At 51.6% G+C, this 20,844-nt stretch overlaps 2 protein-coding genes across 4 annotated transcripts in view; one reads left to right on the top strand and one right to left on the bottom strand.

Annotated features, from left to right (window-relative positions):
• The first annotated feature begins 5,619 nt into the window (after positions 1–5,619).
• On the top strand, positions 5,620–9,446 carry DNPH1 (2'-deoxynucleoside 5'-phosphate N-hydrolase 1). The gene is made up of 4 exons (XM_050787039.1): positions 5,620–5,858; positions 8,672–8,740; positions 8,924–9,034; positions 9,193–9,446. Exons 1-4 carry the CDS (start codon positions 5,663–5,665, stop codon positions 9,339–9,341), a joined length of 525 nt encoding a protein of 174 aa, XP_050642996.1. The 5' UTR covers positions 5,620–5,662; the 3' UTR covers positions 9,342–9,446.
• Positions 9,447–10,388: 942 nt separating this feature from the next.
• The window catches only part of CUL9 (cullin 9), a 44,125-nt gene continuing 33,669 nt past the window's right edge, over positions 10,389–20,844 (bottom strand). For 2 of the 3 annotated variants that reach the window (XM_050786881.1, XM_050786882.1), the window contains 12 exons: positions 19,677–19,924; positions 18,501–18,846; positions 14,369–14,509; positions 14,058–14,222; positions 13,650–13,813; positions 13,209–13,302; positions 12,599–12,673; positions 12,348–12,458; positions 12,093–12,210; positions 11,593–11,726; positions 10,813–10,886; positions 10,389–10,731 (listed from right to left, as the gene is read on the bottom strand). In XM_050786881.1, the coding sequence (XP_050642838.1) occupies positions 10,536–10,731; positions 10,813–10,886; positions 11,593–11,726; positions 12,093–12,210; positions 12,348–12,458; positions 12,599–12,673; positions 13,209–13,302; positions 13,650–13,813; positions 14,058–14,222; positions 14,369–14,509; positions 18,501–18,846; positions 19,677–19,924 (1,866 nt within the window). In that variant the 3' untranslated portion in view covers positions 10,389–10,535. Of the gene's footprint in view, positions 10,732–10,812; positions 10,887–11,592; positions 11,727–12,092; positions 12,211–12,347; positions 12,459–12,598; positions 12,697–13,208; positions 13,303–13,649; positions 13,814–14,057; positions 14,223–14,368; positions 14,510–18,500; positions 18,847–19,676; positions 19,925–20,844 lie in introns of those variants that run through there. The other variant, XR_007724872.1, reaches the window with a different exon arrangement.

Genomic DNA, 20,844 nt, shown 5'->3' with positions numbered 1-20,844 from the left:
CTGTTGCGAATGGCAGAATTTCCTTCTTTTTTTTTTTTTTTTTTTGAGACAGAGTCTCGCTCTGTCGCCCAGGCTGGAGTGCAGTGGCCAGATCTCAGCTCACTGCAAGCTCCACCTCCCAAGTTCACGCCATTCTCCTGCCTCAGCCTCCCGAGTAGCTGGGACTACAGGCGCCTCCCACCTCGCCCGACTAGTTTTTTGTATTTTTTAGTAGAGACGGGGTTTCACCGTGTCAGCCAGGATGGTCTCGATCTCCTGACCTCATGATCCGCCCGTCTCGGCCTCCCAAAGTGCTGGGATTACAGGCTTGAGCCACCGCGCCTGGCCTCCTTCTTTTTAAAGACTGTTTAATATTCCATTATACACACACACACACACACACACACACACACACAAACATACACACACGTAGTGCCACCACATCCAGCTAATTTTTTAAATTTTTTGTAGAGGTGGGGTCCTCCTTGTTGCCCAGGCTTGTCTCAAACTGCTGGGCTCAATCAATCCTCCCACCTCAGCCTCCCAAAGTGCTGTGATTAAAGGCATGAGCCACAGTGCCCGGCCTACTGTAGCTTAATAATATATTTTGAAATCAGACATGAATGAACCTGGAGGGCATTATGGGGAAATAAGCCTGTCACAGAAGGACAAAACTCATATGAAGGATGTATAATGGGCATACTCATAGAAGCACCCAAGCCTGCCAACAAAACTTGGCCAGGTGTGGTGGCACCTGCCTGTAGTCCCAGCTACTTCGGAGGCTGAGGTGGGAGGATCACTTGAGGGGTCGAGGCTGTAGTGAGCTGTGATGCCATGATGGTGCCACTGCACTCTAGCCTGGGTAACAGAGTGAAACCCTGTCTCAAAAAAATAAAAAGAACCCTTCTGTCACTCCCAGAATGTTTTCTCGTGCCCTCTGCAGGCAATTCCTGCTCCCACCCCCAGCCTTAGGCAACAACTGGTCTGCTTTCTGTCTCACCAAACATGCCTTTTCTAGACATGTCAAATAGAATCATATGATATGTAGTCTTTAGCTATTCTCTGTATCAGCATATAAATTTGACATTTTCCATAATAAAATAATTTTTGTTTAATTGAACAATGACTTACATTTGTATAGCACTTTATTTTTAAAAGGACTTTATTTTTTAGAGCAGTTTTAGGTTCACAGCAATACTGAGCAGAAGGTACAGAGAGTTCCCACACACCTCTGCTTCCACAAATGCACAGCCTCCGCCATTATCAACATCCCCACTGAAGCGGTACATTTGTTAGACTGATGAACCTGCATTGACCATCATTATCACACAAAGTCCATAGACTACATTAGGGTTCACTCTTCATGTTGTACACTCTATGGGTTTGGATAAATATATAATGACATGTACCCACCATTATAGGATCATACAGGGTAATTTTACCACCCTAAAAACTCCCTGAGTACTTTGTGTTTTCTTTTTTCTTTTTCTTTTTTTTTTTTTTTCAGACGAGTTTCGCTGTTGTCGCCCAGGCTGGAGTGCAGTGGCGCTATCTCACTCACTCCACCTGCCTTGGCCTCCCAAAGTGCTGGAATTACAGGTGTGAGCCACCGTACCTAGCCTATATTTTCTAATGTGCCTTCACATGCTTCACTGCACCATGCTCAAACCAGGTGAGTAAGGCAGGATAACATTTCTTAACAATTTCATAAATGAGGAAACAGACTTGGAGAGTTTAAGGGACCTGACCAAGGTCACAGAGATAGTAACGGAATTGAGACTGGCCTCCTGGGGCCAGGCACAGTGGCTTATGCCTGTAATCCCAGCACTTTGGGTGAAACCCCGTCTCTACTAAAAATACAAAAATTAGCCGGGTGTGGTGGCACATACCTGTAATCCCAGCTACTCGGAGGCTAAGGCAGGAGAATTGCTTGAACCCAGGAGGCGGAGGTTGCTGTGAGCCGAGATCGCACCACTGTACTCCAGCCTGGGCAACAAGAGTGAAACTCTCTTTCTAAAAAAAAAAAAAAAAAGATACAGAGGCAGAAACAAGATGGTGTGTGTGTGTGTGTGTGTGTCTGTGCATGTGTGTTCCTTGTCTTTGGGGGGAACTGGAGGGAAGGTGTGAGTGAGGATAAGGAGTGTTGGGGAGGTTGCCTATCAAGTCTGCTGGCACCTGAGGCCTCCTTCCTAATCTGTGTATGCATGTTTGTGCGTGCGTGAGAGAGGGCACCCATGGGGGAGGGACAGGTGTGCAGCTATGTCTTCATGTTTGCCCCATGGTCTGTGTATACATAGCTGGGCCCAGCACAGCAGTGGGCAGAAATACTCTGAAATCTCTGTCTCCCCTTTGTATCTTAGCATTAAAAATATACATATTGCTGTATCTCTCTGCAGTGCACACTTCAGTACTTTAATAGTTATCTTTCAGGAAGAATACGGAAGAAAACACTGATGGAGCTTTCCTCTGGGGAGTGGGGCTGGGGCCTCAGGACTTTCTTTCCACTGCATACTATCTCATTCCATTTGAAGGTTTTGTCATATATTTGTGATTGTCATAATAAAACGAGGGTGAAATCAGTACTGGTGAACAATGAGTGCTTGCCTGTCTCCCTGAATATACTGCCTCTATCAACCTGCTTACTATAGGGCTGAGCAGACTACGAAGTGCTGTGAAATTCATCCTCTCATTTAAACCACTAATTCATTCAACAAACGTTTAATAAATGTTTCTTATGTGCCAGGCATGGTTCTAGAAACTGGGGATAGGCTAGGCACAGTGGCTCACACCTGTAATCCCAGTACTTTGGGAGGCTGAGGTGGGAGGATCACTTGAGCCCAGGAGTTTAAGATAAACCTGGGCAACATAGTGAGACCCCATTTCTACAAAAAATTAGCCAGGCATGGTGGCACTCGCCTGTAGTCCCAGCTATTCAGGAGGATGAGAAGGGAGCATTGCTTGAGCCCAAGAGTTTGAGGCTGCAGTGAGCTGTGACCATGACACTGCACTCAAGCCTGGGTGATAGAGCAAGACACCATCTCTTAATAAAGAAAAGGAAAGAAAGAAAGGAAAGAAAGAGAAGAAAGAAAAAAAGGAAGAAAGAAAGAAGGAAGGGAGGGAGGAAGGAAGGAAGGAAGGAAGAGAGAGAGAAAGAAAGAAAGAAAAAGAAAAGAAGAAAGAGAAAAGAGAGAGGGAGGGAAGGAAAGGAAGAGAGAGAGAGAGAGGAAGGAAGAAAGGAAGGAAAAGGAAGAAAGAAAAGAAAAGAAAGAAAGAAAAGTAAAGAAAGAAAGAAGGAAAGAAAGGAAGGAAGAAGAAAGAAGGAAAGAAAGAAAGAAAGGAGAGAAAGAGAACGAATGCAGGAATACAGCAGTGAACAACCTTCTACTGGGTATAGAAAAACATGCAACATAATTAATAAGTTATATGGTGCATGAGAAGGAGAAAAGGCAAGGTAGGGAAGGGTGATAGAGAGAACTGGGGGATGGAGGGCTGCCATATTGAATAGGGTGGTCAGGGAAGGTAAAGTGTCAACAAAGACTTGAAGGAAATGAGGAGTGAGCCAGGAAGCTACCTGGGAGAACAGGGTTCCAGGCAGAGGGAACAGCAAATGCAAAGACTCTGACGCAAGGGCATGGCTGACATGCTTAAGGAACAGCTAGGAAGCCAGTGAGGTGGCAGAGAAGTGAATGAAAATAATAGGAACTGGAGTTAGGGAGGTAAGAGGGTGATAGGATCATCTGGAGCCTTGTGAGCTACTGTGGGGTTTTCAGTTTTTACCCCAAGTGAGATGGGAACCATTGGAGGGTTTTGAGCAGAGGAAGGTCTTGACCTACATCACTCTAGCTGCTGAGTGGAGAGCAGACTGTAGCAGGGAAGGGTAAGGGAGGTGTATAGAGAACCCTTGACATAAGTCATTCCATCTTAGAAAAAGACTCCATCACTGGGCGCATTCGCTCATGCCTGTAATCCCAGCACTTTGGGAGGCTGAGGTGGGGGGTTGTTTGGGCCTAGGAGTTTTGAGACCAGTCCTAGAAACATAGTAAGACCTCATCGCTACACTTTTTTTTTTTTTTTGAGATGAAGTCTCACTCTGTTGCCCAGGCTGGAGTGCAGTGGTGTGATCTCGGCTCACTGCAACCTCTGCCTCCCAGGTTCAAGAGATTCTCCAGCCTCAGACTCTGGGGTAGCTGGCACTATAGGTGTGTGCCATCATGCCCAGCTAACTTTTTGTATTTTTAGTAGAGATGGGGTTTCACTGCGTTAGCCAGGATGGTTTCGATCTCCTGACCTCGTGATCTGCCCATGTCGGCCTCCCAGAGTGCTGGGATTACAGGCGTGAGCCACAGTGCTTGGCCAATTTTTTTTTTTTTAATTAGCTCAGCATGGTGGTATGTGCCTGTAGTCCTAGCTACTCAGGAAGCTGAGGTGGGAGGATTCCTTGAACCCACGAGTTTGGGGCTACAGTGAGCAATGATCGTGAGACTGCAGTGAGCAATGATTGTGCCTCTGCATTCCAGTGTGGGCGACAGGCACCTTGTCCCAAAAAATAATAAATAAATAAAGTTTTAAAAAACTCCATCTTACATTTCAAAAGGCATCAAGCCAACAGGGTCCAGATGTTCACCTAACCAACGGAGACAACACCCAACCAGATAAGGGCATCGCCCTTTACTATAAGTCCTCATCAGAGGACTCAAGGGCCATACAATGAGCAGGACTTCAGCAGCTAGACACCGCCACCTTAACAGACTGAGTCTTGCTATCACTTGTGACCAGCACCTGGTGTCTGCCTCTGAAGGCTCTGCTCAAATCAAGGACTGTTCCTTGCAAGCCCTTGACGACTATCCCCATCAGGCCAGGACTCTGTCCATAACACTCTCCTTGGACTGGTTCGTTAACCCCTTTTCTCTTGATGTTAAATGTTCCTGTGTTTGATGTGAAATTTTCATCTGTAACATTTATATCCTTATATCCTTACATATAATACTATGTGTGGTTTGCAAGACAGTCTGACCTGTGGAGTGGCTCCAGCCTGCATGCCCACGGCTCTGACTACCAAGTGAACAGGTGGTCTTAAGAAGAACTGCCTTCTTGGGAACTCCATGTGGTGCCTAACTTTTGTGATTGAAATAGCATCAATAAAAACCCGACCTTACGGGTAGACACAAAGGTGGGTGGACCTGGTTCTGTATGACGTTGGGCAGCTCGGGACATGGGGAGACCTGTTAGGAGGCTTCGGAGAGCCGGGAGGAGGCTTAGACCAGGGTAGTGGCCCTGTAGGTGGTCGTGAGATTTCAGATTTAGAAGGAGGAATCTACACGAGTTGCCAATGGATGGGACGCAGAGTTTGAGAGAAAGGGAACGATCCAGATGACTCCGAGGGTCTTGGGCCTGAGCAGCTGGGAGGATGCAACTGGGAAAGACGGCGGGGAGGCGGGGAGCAGAAGCTGGTGAGGTGGGGAAGTTCTGCTTGGACAAGGTCAAGTTAAGGTGCGTTATTAGGCATCCGAACGTCAAGTCCGGGAAGGGTGTGTTTCAGAGAGGGTCCCGGTTGGATCCTCCCAGTTCGTCTTCCCCATTCCCCAGGTGTGGACTCAGCAGCCGATCTCTGCGCTGGGCCGGGCGGGGTCACGTGGCCGCGGGCTGGCGCCCCCTGGCGCGGGAGAGCGCGGGCGGCTGGAGAATGGCTGCTGCCAGGGTGCGGGGGCGCAGCAAGAGTGAGGAGCTGGGGGAGTCTGGCCGCCCGGCCCTGTACTTCTGCGGGAGCATTCGCGGCGGACGCGAGGACAGGACGCTGTACGAGCGGATCGTGTCTCGGCTGCGGCGATTCGGAACAGTGCTCACCGAGCACGTGGCGGCCGCCGAGCTGGGCGCGCGCGGTGAGGCCCTGGGGACGCGGGCTGCGGGGACGCGGGCGGGAGCCTGGCTGGGCTGGCGGGGTCCCGGCCTGATACCGCGGCAGCTGCGCTCCCGGTGCCAGGAGCCCGCCCTGCTACCCCGGTGCTCCATCCAGCGCCCCAGTCTGAGAAGGCCGGGGCTCGGACTGCGTGGGTCCCAGCAAGCCTGCGAGTGTGAGGCATTCTCAGCATTATCTTGACCTTTGGTTCCTTCTTGGAGAACTCTGTCTTCAGCTGCTTTCAGAGCGTTTGTAGGGTGCAACAGAAAGAAGGTGGATTGGGCTGCTTTGCCTGGGCTCAGTTCCCACTTCACCCGCTGGAATCTTTTCCACCACCCAACACGAAAGGTATCCTCCTGCCTCCCCACCAAGTTTTTATTTGTTTTATTTTGTTTTTGAGACGGAATCTCACTCTGTCGCCCAGGCTGGAGTGCAGTTGAACGATCTCCTCCCGGGTTTAAGCGATTCTCTTGCCTCAGCCTCCCGAGTAGCTGGGACTACAGGCACGCACCACCACACCCGGCTACTTTTTGTACTTTTAGTAGAGACAGGGTTTCACCATATTGGACAGGCTCGTTTCGAACTCCTGAACTCAGGTGATCCGCCCTCCTCAGCTTCCCAAAGTGCTGGGATTACAGGCATGCGCCACCGCCCAGCGCCTGCCTCTCCTTTTTCTGTGAAGACATCAGCACTCTCTTAGACCCGGCTGACCCCAGTTCTCGCTATTACTCTCACGTTTTTGTTTTGTTGATACAAGGGCCTCTCTGCCGCCCAGGCTGGAGTGCAGTGGTGTGATCATAGCTCACTGCAGCCTCGGCCTCCTAGACTCACGATCCTCCAGCCTCAGCCTCCTATTAGCAAGGGCTGCAGGGGCACGACACCATGCCTGGCTAATTTTCAAAATTTTTCTGTAGAGATCAGGAGTCTCACTGTGTTACCCAGTCTGGTCCTGACCTCCTAGCCTCAAGTGATCCTCCTGCCTCGGGCCTCCTGAAGTGCTGGCACTATAGGTGTGAGCCCCCACGCTGGCCTCAGGTTCTCTTTCAGGCTGTTATTGTGTTCTGCTCCTGGCTGCTGGGTTTTTCTTTTTCCTTTTTTCTATTTATTTATTTATTTAGAAACAGTCTTGTTCCATTACCCATGCTGGAGTGCAGTGGCAAAATCTCAGCTCACTGCCAACCTCTGCCTCCCAGGTTTGAGTGATCCTCCCACCTCAGCCTCCCAAGTAGCTGGGACTACAGGTGTGCGCCACCACACATGGTTAATTTCTGTATTTTTATAGGGATGGGATTTTGCCATGTTGGCCAGGCTGGTCTTGAACTCCTGAGCCCAAGTGATCTGCCTGCCTTGGCCTCCCAAAGTGTTGGGATTACAGACATGAGCCACTGAGTCTGGCTGGATTTCTCTAAAGCATACTTTGATGTGCTGGTCTGGAATCTTGCAGATCCTTCTAGTTTGAAAATTGTATCTTGAATGCTTGTGCTTCTGCTAAGAAAACCTTAAGTGGTTTCCACTTACCCTACCCAAGAGCAGACCCACAATTTGTGGGACCTCATGCAGTTCTGGGAGACCTCTTTAAAAAGACAAAAATCACAATACAAAGTTGCTGATGGTTTGGAAAGGGCCTGTGCAAGTGGAGGACCCTGAAGCTTATAGCTCATTAGTTCATGGTATATCCAGACTGCCTGGTGGCTCTCCAGGTCTTTAGTGTTATCTGAGGGAGCCTGTTAAAGATGCAGGTTCTGATCATCTGGGATAAAGCCTTCGAATCTGTACTTTCTTTTCCCCCTGAAGACAACAGTCTTGCTGTGTCACCTAGGCTGGAGTGCAGTGGAGTGATCTCCACTCACTGCAACCTCCACCTCCCAGGTTTAAGCAATTCTCCTGCCTCAGCCTCCCAAGTAGCTGGTATTACAGGTACCTGCCACCACGCCTGGCTAATTTTTAAATTTTTAGTAGAGATGGGGTTTCACCATGTTGGCCAGACTGGTCTCGAACTCCTGACCTTGTGAGCCTACTGCCTTGGCCTCCCAAAGTGCCAGGATTACAGGCGTGAGCCACTGCACCCGGCCCGAATCTGTACTTTTTTTTTTTTTTGAGACAGAGTTTTGCTCTTTGCCCAGGCTGGAGTGCAGTGGTGTAATCTCGGCTCATTGCAACCTCCGCCTTCTGGGTTCAAATGATTCTCCTGCTCCAGCCTCCCGAGTTGCTGGGATTACAGATGTGCACCACCATGCCCAGCTAATTTTTGTATGTTTAGTAGAGACGGGGTTTCACCATGTTGACCAGGCTGGTCTTGAACTCCTGACCTCAAGTGATCCACCCGCCTCAGCCTCCCAAAGTGCTGGGATTGCAGGCATGAGCCACCATGCCCGGCCCTGGAATCTGTACTTCTAACAAGCTCCCCAGTGGTCCTAACCTGATGTGGTGGGCTGAGCCTCACCGTCCTGGAAGATAACATTTAATCAAGCTAGGACCTGAGATCCCTACCTTCTGGGCCCAGGATGCCTCTCCTACTTTTGGCTAAGTGCCCATGCACCTTTCCCTAATCATTCTCATGTGCTGCCCATGTTCTCATTTGGCCCTAATCACACACATCCCACCTTGCACAGGGCTGAATTTTTCTTTTTGTGGCTATTTCATTTCCTCGCTGCTTTGACGAGATCGTCATGTTGGGTCAGGTCATCTAGCACAAGGCTCTCGCCCTCCTAAGCAGGGTGGGTATAGACATGCAAGGGCATAGGAGTTACGAGGACAGCATGAGGCATGTCCCTGACCAGCTTTCCCTCAACACAGGGGAAGAGGCTGCTGGGGGTGACAGGCTCATCCATGAGCGGGACCTGGCGTGGCTGCAGCAGGCGGATGGTGAGTGGCGCTCCCTCCTTCCAGCACCTAACTCCTCTGGAGTGCTGGGTTCCCCTGGACATCCCAGCCTCCACACCTAGAAGGGACTCCCAGAGTTCTCTCCTCACCACAGCCACATCGCCATCTTCCTTATGAACCCCAAGTGCCCCCAATGCTGAGGCTTCCTCTCGTCTTTCTTCCCAGTGGTCGTGGCAGAAGTGACACAGCCATCCCTGGGTGTAGGCTATGAGCTGGGCCGGGCTGTGGCCTTCAACAAGCGGATCCTATGCCTGTTCCGCCCGCAGTCTGGCCGCGGTGAGCACCCCAAGCCTCCCTCCTGGCTTTCTGTGGACCCAGCCCTCAGCTCCTTCCCTGGTGGGCTCTGAGCACCGAGCCTCCCTCAACAGGGAAGGGGGAAGGGAGCTGTGAGGGTGGGGATGGGAAGCAGCTCCACCTTTCCCTGCCCTTTCCAGTGCTTTCGGCCATGATCCGGGGAGCAGCAGATGGCTCTCGGTTCCAGGTGTGGGACTATGAGGAGGGAGAGGTGGAGGCGCTGCTGGATCGATACTTCGAGGCTGATCCTCCAGGGCAGATGGCTGCCTCCCCTGACCCACCCACTTGACTTAATCTCACTTTCTTAAATTCTTCTGTTCTCAGACACTGCTCTAAGTACCATTCCTTCCTCTTAGCCCCAGGAGCAAATTAAAAGGTACAGTTAAAATCCTAACTTTCTGTCTGAGTCCTGCCACACTTCACTTCAAGATAGATGCTTTAGAAATCTCTAGGCCGAGAGGAGGACAACTCCAAATGCCCTCAAGCCCCTTCCTCCACAGGAACACTTAAGAATTGGGAGGAGGGTCGGGCGCGGTGGCTCACGCCTGTGATCCTAGTACTTTGGGAGGTTGAAGTGGGCGGATCACAAGGTCAGGAGATCGAGACCATCCTGGCTAACACGATAAAACCCCATCTCTACTAAAAATGCAAAAAATTAGCCAGGCGTGGTGGCGGGTGCCTGTAGTCCCAGCTATTCGGGAGGCTGAGGCAGGAGAATGGCGTGAACTCACGAGGTGGAGCTTGCAGTGAGCCAAGAGTTGGAAGGAAAGGCTGGGTGCAGTGGCTCACGCCTGTAATCCCAACACTTTGAGAGGCCGAGGCGGGCGGATCACGTGAGCTCAAGAGTTTGAGACCAGCCTGGCCAACATGGGAAACCCCATCTCTACTAAAAATACAAAAATTAGATGGGCATGGTGATGCATGGCTGTAATCCCAGCTACTCAGGAGGCTGAGGCAGGAGAATCGCTTGAACCCGGGAGGCGGAGGCTGCAGTGAGCCGAGATCAAGCCATTGCACTCCAGCCTGGGGGACAAAAGCAAAACTCCATCTCAGAACCAAAAAAAAAAAAAAGAGTTGGGAGGAAGGTTGTTCCTGGGGGTGGCCACCCCGCTCTGTCTCCTCTGAACTGGGCTGGGGCTGCACCTGGCCCTTTCCATGCCAACCTTCACTTCCCTTTATCAGCTTAGGTCAGATGAGTCTGCTCTGAGCCTTCTCGGAGGATAGAAGAGTCCAGAGGTCTAAAGGAAACAGTAAAGATTAGGGGTGTGGGTGGATGTGGGGCCAGGGCAGTGGCAACTGATTGGCCCCTGGTGAAGCTGTCAGCCTGCTCCGAGACGTGTGTGAGAAAGAGGCCTTTATTCAATAAACAGAAAGAGGCACTGCAGACGCTGGGAATCCCCTCCCCATGACAAACAGGGGCAGCTCCCGACCCCGCAGCCCTGTGACTCTGGGGCAGCTCTAGGTGTTTCCTGCATTTGCCCCCTCAGTCATAGGCCTCATCTTCATCCTCCTCCTCATCACCAAAGAAGAAAGTCTCTTGGTCCAGGTTCTCAGACTCATCATAGGAGAAGCTGTCATTGTCCAGCTCCTCATCAAACTCATCCTGCTGCCACTCGGGCACATCATCCTCATCGTCTTCCTCCTCCTCTTCCGCCTCTGGCCCTGAGGAGGTCTGGGGCCTAGGGAAAGCCACCACACTCAGCCCGGAGGAGGCTGCCATGTCCCACTGCCTCCTCCATGGCTCTGCCCACCCCACTTACTGACTGCCGGGCACGTTGGGTCCTTTTGTCTCCCAGGCCTCTACTGATGGACTCTGAAGACCAACCCGGAAATCCTGGTGAGCAGACAGAAGGATTTGGGAAGTAGGAGGTAGAGGGCACGGGGCCTTTGGACCCAGCATTCCTGCCACTGATGCTCTGTGAGGGCCAAGCTCTTGCTAGGACTCCTCCCCTCCCAGCACAGCACTTCATGAACCACTGCCTTTGTGAGTTCACTCACGGATGGTCTCCAGAGATACAGGGTACCAGGGTGAGGCACACCACCCTGTGCTTAAAGAGCTTACAGAATCTATGTATGTCTTTTCTGCCCACGTGACTTACTAGTCAGTAAGCAACCAGAGGACAGGATTCAGTTTAGACTTAGCATCAGTGCATTAGAGCTGGAGAGAGCCTGGGAGAGCCCTTGCTCCAGTGACCCCAATCCCCTGATGCCCACTCCTAGGATTTCAAATCCATATCTGGGAAGTATAGTCTGGAAAAGTTCCCCAAGTGATTCTGATAGGCACCTGACCAAATACCCTTGATGTGGGCTAGCCAACTCCTTTATTTTGTAGGAATCCCCAGGAGATGAAGTGATAGGGTCCAGCAGCATCAGGCAGGTTGGCCTAGGAGCTGGGATGTGCACCCAGGTCTCCTAACATCCATTCACCCGCTTTGCTGCCTTTCCTTCTGGACTCGCCCCAGGGCAGGGGCTGTGCTGGGACAGGAGGACCACAACTCCCGCAGAACGCAGGAGCAGAAGGGGTCTGGGCCAGGGAGTACCTGGGCGGAATGCTGCAGGATGGCAAGCAGCCTCTCCTGGATCCGTCGGAGCAGCTCCATGCCCGTGCTGAGGCAGTCAGCCCGCAGGAGTCGCAGGGAGGAGGCCAGGTCTCTGCACCGCAGCAGGGTCTCCTCTGCAGAGGGAGCAGACAGAGAGGCTCCCTCCCTTCTCATTCTCATCCATTCTTTCCTCCAACAAACACCTATGGAACATCTACCAAGCACCAGGTGCAGCTCTAGACATTCTCATGAAGCTCCCTAGGGGAGCAGGGTAGAGACAGAAACCAAGAAACATCCGCAAACATCTGCGCCCTTGGGCACCTTACAATGGAGGCTTTCGACCTGAACTTTAACAGCCAGGCAGTGAGAAGGCCGTGAAGAATGAAGAGGAAGAGGAGAGAGGGAAGGTGGGGCTGCGGCTTGACCTGTTTGGGAGGGGCTGGGTTGTGCAGCAGAGGGGAGGAGGCAGGAGGAGGGCCTGGCTGGCAGGGGTGGCTCACCCAGGAGGATCTGCAGGGCATTGGTGTGCAACTCCAGGTTCTCCGTCTGCTGCTCCACCACGTCCATGTACTCTGCGTCCTGGCTGTAGAAGCTGTACACGCAGGCATAGGCCAGCACCTGCAAGGGCTCCCGTCAGCTCTCCCGCCTGCCTTCTCCTCATTCCCTTCATCCAGGCAAGTCCCATGAAAGCAGCCAAGCTCCCCAGACCCCTTTGGCACGCCCCTCCCCTGCCCTCCTCCCCCACCCACTACCACCTTCCGAGCCTGCTCCAGTCCCTGGCAGGCATCATTGAGGAAGGTGAAGGATCTGGGCGGGGGCACTTCATGGATGGCAGACACCCGGTTCCGCAAGTTCACAGCAAATTCCTGTGTGGAGGAAGGTGTATCAGCACCAGCACAGGTGGCGCGGCACCACCTGCCTGGTCAGACCTTCAGCCCACCCGCCTCCACCCCGCCACCCCACCCTGCTTCTGCAGGCATCTACCCGCTGTTTCCTCCCGGCTCACCCGCGCCTGGTGATGGAAAGTGCACCTCTCGTTATAGTCCTGAAACCGCTTCTCCTGGCGAGCTGCCTTGCTTACCTAGCAAGGATATGTTGAGTGGGCTATTGGGTGTTTTGTTTGGACAGGAAGGAGTTAATAAGTGGAAAAGCCAACATTCATGGAGGCCTTTCTATACCTCCCCTGGTTATCTTCATTCAGTCCTTAAGACTGTGTGGGGTAGGTCATATTATTCACCCCTTTTGCAGAGGCTGTTGAGGTTTGGAGAAGCAAATGAACTTGCTCAAAGCCACATGCTAAGCAGCACAGCCAGGCTCTGACTGCAGGGTCCCTGCTCTTTCCTGCTCTGCCCTGCTGCCTCCTGAGAGTGTCTGGCCCTCCCCAGCCTTTCTGTAGCCACCTCGGTATGAGAAGTCCTGTTCTGGAGCTGAAGTTCCCTATGAACAGACTTTCCAGCATCTGCAGGCCCAGGTGGCTGTCTTCCCTGCACTGAGCCTCTGTCCCAACAGCCAGAACGCTGCACTGTGCACGGAGCCTGGTCTGCCCAGGACCTGGTAACAGCACCCCTCCCCAACGGCTCTGGGTCTCTGCCCTCCCCCAGTGCCCAACGCCTTACCATGGCAGAGCAGTTGTAATAGTCTTTGTGATTTGGCTTCCAGGACTTGAGGCAGCGCCAGCAGAATCCATGGTTACATTTGGCACAGGTCATGCTATGGAGGAAGCTGGCTGGTCAGGGACTCCTGCCTCTGGGCAGGGGCGTGCCAGGAATGCCAAGGGCCCAGATGCACCGCTGCTGATGCTGTGGCCTCTGCTCCTGCCCTGATAAGTCTCCTTAGTCATACCCAGCCCTGCTGAATGCACCCCTGCTCAGTGTGGACTTACGAGTGGGAAAAGGAACATTAAGATCCAGGAAGCCACTGTGGAGGCTGCCACATGAGGGGCGGCTGAGGAACCACCCTCTTTTGCTGAGCTTTACACTAAGCCCGTTCCTCCCTCCTTCTGCCAGGTTTCCTCCTTCCCCTTGCCCTCTGGCTCCCCACAGTACCCCCCTTCTTACTGCAGGCACCCCTCATTCTTCTCAATGGGAGCCTGACAGCTGGGACAGCGCTTGGAGATGAGCTTGGCCAGGTGCTTGCTCTGTGCCTCCACGCTCATGCCGTCATAGTAGCCGCCATCATCAACCCACTGAGACATGTGGCCACAGCTAGCAGGGTAGTGTGCCTAGGGCAAGAGGGCATGGTAGGGACACAGCTAAGTCCTGAGGACAGCACGGCTGGTGTGCACAGGAGAGGGGGGAGCAGGCACAGGTCACATTTGGAGGGCTCCAGGAAGAGGAACAGGGCTCAACTGGGAGGCAGAGGCTGAGGAAGGACAAGTCAGTCTGTGTGTGTGGCAGGGAGGGGGTCTTAAGCAGGGAAGGAGTGTGAATCCTTGCTCAGGGTCAGGGCCAGTGTGGGACTCCCACCTCAGGGAAGCTACAGTTGAAGCAGGAGGCCCAGCCACACTTGGAGCAGGTGGTCCCACAGCCCAGGCCCTGGCGGCACAGGATGCGGTCGCAGCCCTGGGGGTTGGTGCACCAGGTCAGGTTGGAGCAGCTCTCCACATAGCCACGCAGGAGCGCCTTCTCATACTGTGGAGACGCAGGTGCCACAAGGTGAGGGTATGGCTCTCCAGGATGCCACACCTCCAGGCCCCCAGACCCCGTAGCTCGGCCCACTCCCTGGGGCACACTCCTTTGGCTCTGCACTGGAGCCTCTCTCAGACGAGAGAGGATACCTTGGAGATGACCTCTGGCGAGGAGACGATAGCACGAATGAAGGCTCCGGTGGGCTGGGCGGGGCAGTCGGCAATGGGGCAGGTGCAATTCAAAACAAGGTTCTGCTCTATCCGAGTTGTCAGGTACTCATTCCAGCAAGACTGGGAGGGACAAAAGGAGGGGCTGCTCAGAGACAGTGTGGGAGCAGCACAGGGGGAGTGTCCTGGTAACTAAGGTAGCATCCCTCCTTCCCTTCCCCTCCACTACAACGTGGAAGCCCAGAGACAAGCCTGCCTCTACATCAAACAATGCTGACTCCTCTCTCCGGCTTCACTGAGACTGGCCCAAATTACAGTTGTCTTTGAGGATGGGGTAGGCTGTGTATTTGCCTAATCATAATTACTGTTGGGATGGACAAGGAGAGAATAGGTAAAAATAATCAAGAAAAAGGAGAATGATTCAAATTCTAAGAAAGATATGCAGAGAGCAGGAAGGTCCGAGAGAAAGGAGGCCTGGGAAATGGGTCGCCTGGGTGGCTGACAACACAGCTCTGGTCTCTCCTCCCAACTCCAGTGGCTTATCTCCAATAACTGTCTGGATGCTCCTGTCTCCGACTCACGTCTCCAACAGACCCAGCCTCTTCTCTACAAAACTGACTTGCCCATTGCGTTTCCCCCAAACCCTGATCAACTTGCACCACCGTCCCCCTCGTCACCAGTGTCGGAACCTTCATATCGTTCTCTTGCTCCCATGTCACTCCCCCATCCTAAATCAGGCCATTATCCCCTCATCCCTAAAGCACTGTGAGAGCCTGTTCTGATCCATGGTCTCCTCTCCTGGTCTCTCCCCACACCATCCATTTGGTCTATGCACGAGCAGCCGTCACAGCCGTCTGAGCCTCCTACAATACTCCATGAACGACCCCTGCCTCTCACACTGCCTATGGCCATGCTTTCCAAAATGACGGGGGTCTAAACCCTCAGGAGACCGTGTGTCTGTCATATCAAAGCTGCAGCATAAATGTGAAGCACCTAACTAGATCGTTTTTACTCAAAGTACCAGACCAAAGTAAACAAAACCCTTTCTGCATTGAAACAAACCCAGACAAGGCTGGGAAATTGAATGCAAATTCTTGCATTTTTGAGATAGAACAGGGAAAATTTTCTCTGAATTCAGACCCTACTCTTATAGGCACACTGGTGCCTCAGGATCCCCCTCTGACCTGGCATCTCAGTCTGGGGACCCCCAGCCGCTCTCATGACTATTGTCCAACCCAAGTGGTGGGGCTCACCCTGGGAGCTGTCCTGCTGCTTCTCTTGCATTGCTGCTGTGCCACTCAGCTGTGACTAATGCTGCACGGGCTCCTCCTCAGCAGGGGCTTTTCAATCAGCCTGTTCATCTGCCTGGTTTTCAGGCCCCTTGTCTGTCTGTCTGTCTGTCTGTCTCTCTCTCTCTTTTTTTAGACAGGGTCTCGCTTTGTCACCCACACTGCAGGATAGTGGCACAATCATGGCTCACCGCAGCCTCAATCTCCTGGACTCAAGCAATCCTCCCACCTCAGCCTCCTGAGTAGGTAGGACTATAGGTGTGCACCACCATGCCTGGGTACATTTTTTTTCTATTTTTTGTATTGACAGGGTCTTGCTATGTTGTCTAGGCTGGTCTCAAACTCCTGCGACCCCCCATCTCTATATCTCTACAGGCTTGGTACCCTGGGTCTGCTTCTTTCTCCTTGGGTAAGGCCTGCCAGGCCTCTCCGCTTCATTCCAAATTCAAAAATCCACTGTCTACCTGCCAGTTCCACACAGGTGTCCAACAAGCAGCTCAAATTTCACAGGGCCACAACAGAGTAAAGATGACACATGCCATCCACCCAGATGCTCAGGTCAAAAGCACAGGAACCATCCTTGATTCCCCTCTCTGAAGCCCCTAAATCTAACCCCACCAAATCCCATCAGCTTCACTTCCAAATGTGTCCCAATCTGCCCTCTCTCATCGCCACTGCCCCTAGTCCAAACTACCACCATCTCTTGCCTCTAGTACGACAGTCACCAAATGGGCATCTCTGCTTCCACTCTTGCTCCATCCAAGCCTTTTCTCCATATAACAGCAGAAGCAATCTTTTAAAAACTGTAGGGCCAGGCGCAGTGGCTCATGCCTGTAATCCCAGCACTTTGGGAGGCCGAGGCAGGTAGATCACGAGGTCAGGAGATCGAGACCATCCTGGCTAACACTGTGAAACCCCGTCTCTACTAAAAATACAAAAAATTAGCTGGGTATGGTGGCAGGCACCTATAGTCCCAGCTACTCAGGAGGCTGAGGCAGAAGAATCGCTTGAACCTAGGAGGCGGAAGTTGCAGTGAGCTGAGATCGCGCCCCTGCACGCTAGCCTGGGCGACAGAGTGAGACTCCATCTCAAAAAATAATAATAAAATAAAAATAAATAAATAAAATAAATATAAATATAAACCAGATCATATCACTATTCCGCTTAAACCCACCATGCCTTCTCATAAAATAAAATCTACTGTCAGGCTGGGCATAGTGGCTTATGCCTGTAATTCCAGCACTTTGGGAGATCAAGACGGGAGGATTGCTTGAGACTGCCAAAATTCAAATCCTGACCTTTGGCAAATTACTTCACCTCCAAGTGTCTCCCTCTGTCATGAAAAATGGCAGTAACAAAAATACCTACCTCATATAACTAGTATGAGAATTAAGTAAAATAATGCATGTAAACAGCACAATGCCTGGCTCAGAGTGAGCTCCCATCAATATTATTAGCTCTCTGGTCACTTCTTGCTGGGATTTTTTTCAATACCTCATTTAGCACCCAGTGCTATGCACATAAGTCCATGAGAAATATTTGTTGAATGAAAAAATGGAAGTGTAAAGGAAATAATTAAGAACCTGGGGAAAAGGGAGCATAAGCAACTATGTGAGAGGAGGAGCCAGAAGCAGAGCCAAAGGGAAAGAGAAAAGGAGAATACACACACACACACGCGCATGCATGTGCACACAAGCACATGCAGACACGTCTATCACCCACTACTGGGGAAACGCTGTTGGGAGAAGCAGCTGGAATTCATGGCAACCAGGAGTGCTCCTCCTGCTAAGCTGATGTGTTTGGGCTTGGCACCAGTTCTAAAGAGCTGTGAGGCAGGGAATATCGGACTCAGTGCTCCAGGTTCTCTGTACCTCAGCCCCACTTTTTTTTACTTTTGAAGATGACTCACTCCCCATCTGCAAGCTTCTCTGTGTCCGCTGTACAGAAGCAAGCCTATACAGCAAGAAGACCCTACGGCAGGGTCTCACTCTGTCCTCCAGGCTGGAGTGCAGTGGTGAGATATTGGCTCACTGCAGCCTCCGCCTCCCAGGCTCAGGTGATCCTCCCACCTCAGCCTCCTGAGTAGCTGAGACTATAGGTGTGCACCACCATGCCCAGCTTATTTTTGTGTTTTTTGTAGAGACGAGGTCTTGCCGTGTTGCCCAGGCTGGTCTCGAACTCCTGAGCTCAAGCAATCTGCCCACATCGGCCTCCCAAAGTAAGGTGATTACAGGCGTGCACACTACCTCACCAGGCCCATTTAAAAAACATTTTTGTATTAAGTGAGAGTGTATGATAAAAGTAGTGATAGTGCGCTGAGATGAGGGGACTTAAATGGTGATAAGGGCAACCACAAACTAGAGTTATCGCCAATCTACTAACACTTTTGCAAACACTTCACAAAGTGCCTTGACATCTATTTTACACATATATCTCTTATTCTAACTTGGCTGATAATGGGAATCCCATGAGGATGCTTTAAAACTTCCTCCAGATTTCTCACCTCCAGAGATTCTGATTTAATTAGTCTGAGGTATTGTCTGGGCATTAAGACTTATAAAAGCTTCCAGTGATTATAATATGAAGCTGAGCTGGAGAACCATTGATACATATCGCTAGATCCTAACCACCACCCTTTAGAGTGTCAAGGCAGGTGGTACCATTTACAGATGACAAAACTAGTTTAAGAGGGACTAAGAGACTAAATCCGTTATTGCCCCGGTGATGAAAATGGCAGTGCTGGGCTAGAACCCAAGAATTCCCAAGGAATTTTGTTAGGGTAGGGCAGAAAGCCAGGGGCAGGAGCAATGCTGGCGGGGCCTCACCTTACAGCAATAGTGCATGCAGCAGAGAGAGGGCAAGTCGTCGTCACACCCCAGAGGGCTCACGCAGACAGGGCAGTGGTCAGGCCGTGCGGGTACAGCCTGGGCCTGGGGTACGCACAGCCCAGCTGCCAGCAGCAGTGGCTCAGGGTCCTCACTGTAGCTCTGCAGCAGCTGTTCGGCGCCCCAGTGGCAATGAGCCAAAAGGTGCTGAGCGACATCTGGCTCTAAGTTCAGAGTCTCCTGCACCTGACACACCGTCTGCTTCATCAACCCTTCTACTTCCTGGGGGCTCATGGTGCGGCCTGCAGGCAACTGTAGAGATGCCAGGGTAGCCACAGCTTCTGGGCTTGTGGGGAGGGAAGAAACAGAAGTCAGTATTCCTGCCCTGTTATCCAGCCTACTAACTGAACCCCACCTGGCCCCCAGCTCCCTACTTGAGCATACTTGCTCGCTTGCCTAACCAGCCTCAGGATAACCACCCAAACCAACCGTCAGAGTAGGTCCTCCACAGAAGCACTTGTAAATGTCAGGGTGGGGCTGGCTGTTGCAATGACTGGGGAAAAATAGGTATCTAGGGGTCAGGGTGCTAAAAGACCAATAGCTGATGGGACAGTCCCACTGTAGGTCTCACCCCAAATGGTGGCAGCACCTGTAGTGAGAACAGCAATCTCCATCCTTACTGCTCAAGTGTGGTCTTTGGACCAGCAGCACAGGCATCACAGAGAGCTCTGCTGTTAAATCTGCATTTTAACACTAGCTCCTTGTTGAGATTTGAGAAAGATTACTCGAGATAATTCACTTTACACATGATGCAAACAGCATGATACAAAAAGCAGGGCCATAACAGCTTCTAAAGAACATTAAAAAGCTTTAGGGGTGCTGGCTGATTAGTGAAATCCTATGGCAAATTCCTCTGTAGAACAAACTTCCTGAAAGTTTGTATATTTAACTGAGTAGAGTACATAGTTAGCAATCAATACATATTTGCAGGCCCCAGTTGGAAAGGGGTGGTGGTGCTGGGAGGGTCAATAAAAACTATCAAAGTTAGGGAAATAATAGGGATAGGGAAAAGGGGATTAGACAAAGAAAGAAGGGAAGTGTTTCTCCACAAGGGATATTGGTTTTGGCATGACAGCCTCTCCCACCTCACTGCAAGGGGTCAGGTGGGGTGGCTACCTAGGCTTGGAGGTTTTGCTCTGGCTGCCACAGAAAGGGACATCTGCCTGACCCCGGCAGGGCCCCATGGGCTCTGGAGCAGCATACATCAGGATCTGGGGCCGGTCATCACGCCGTTTCACGTAGCCCTGGCCTAAGAGGTGCAGGATGCAAGAGAGGACATCTGTACTGGTACAGGCCACGCCCCCAGCAACAGTGTGGCCCAGGGTTCCAGGAGGATTTGGACCCTTCTGCCAGGCCTCCAGCACCTGGATAGGAGGAAAGAAACAATAAGGCCACTTTTACCTAGGAAGTAGGCTGCTGGGCTCAATGCCCAGCTCTGCCACTTATTCCCTGCCTCTTTTTTTTTTAAGAGACAGTCTTGCTCTGTCACCCAGGCCAGGGTGCAGTGGCATGATCATAGCTCACTGCACCCTCTAACTCTGGACTCAAGTGATCCTCCCACATGAGCCACGGTGTCTGGCGGCTCTGCCACTTACTAGCTGTGTGATTGTAGATTAGTTACTAAGTTTCTCTCTCTCTCTCTCTTTTTTTTCCAACAGTCTCGTTCTGTTGCCCAGGCTGGAGTGCAGTGGCACCATCTCTCACTGCAACCTCTGCCTCCTGGATTCTCCTGCCTCAGCCTCCCAAGTAGCTGGGACTACAGGTGTGCACCACCACACCCAGCTAATTTTTGTACTTTTAGTAGAGATGGGGTTTCACCATGTTGGCCAGACTGGTCACGAATTCCTGACCTCAAGTGATCCACCCACCTCAGCCTCCCAAAGTGCTAGGATTACAGGCGTGAGCCACAGCGCCTGGCCACTACTAAGTTTCTCATACTTCACTGTTCTTATCTGTCAAATGAAATAAAATAACATTTATAGGATTGTTGTGAGGATTAAATGATGACTTTTTTTCTTTTTGAGACAGAGTCTTGCTCTGTTGCCCAGGCTGGAGTACAGTGGCACAATCTTGGCTCACCTCCACCTCCACCTCCTGGGTTCAAGCGATTCTCATGCCTTGGCCTCCCAAGTAGCTGGGATTACAGGCATGTGCCACCATGCCCAGCTAATTTTTATATTTTTGGTAGACACAGGGTTTCGTCTTGTTGGCCAAGCTGGTCTCAAACTCCTGGCCTCAAGTGATCCGCCCGCCTTGGCCTCCCAAAGTGCTGGGATTACAGATA

This window comes from Macaca thibetana, chromosome 4 (genome assembly GCF_024542745.1).
Source record: "Macaca thibetana thibetana isolate TM-01 chromosome 4, ASM2454274v1, whole genome shotgun sequence".
In the NCBI taxonomy this organism is placed as follows: domain Eukaryota; kingdom Metazoa; phylum Chordata; class Mammalia; order Primates; family Cercopithecidae; genus Macaca; species Macaca thibetana.
This window is presented reverse-complemented; position numbering and strand designations above follow the sequence as displayed.

Bases quoted from the DNA above. Each gene is read 5' to 3' on its own strand.
- DNPH1 (XM_050787039.1), top strand. From the start codon at position 5,663: ATGGCTGCTGCCAGGGTGCGGGGGCGCAGCAAGAGTGAGGAGCTGGGG. The intron at 5,859-8,671 runs GTGAGGCCCTGG...CCCTCAACACAG, and splicing joins CGCCGAGCTGGGCGCGCGCG to GGGAAGAGGCTGCTGGGGGT. The intron at 9,035-9,192 runs GTGAGCACCCCA...TGCCCTTTCCAG, and splicing joins CCGCCCGCAGTCTGGCCGCG to TGCTTTCGGCCATGATCCGG.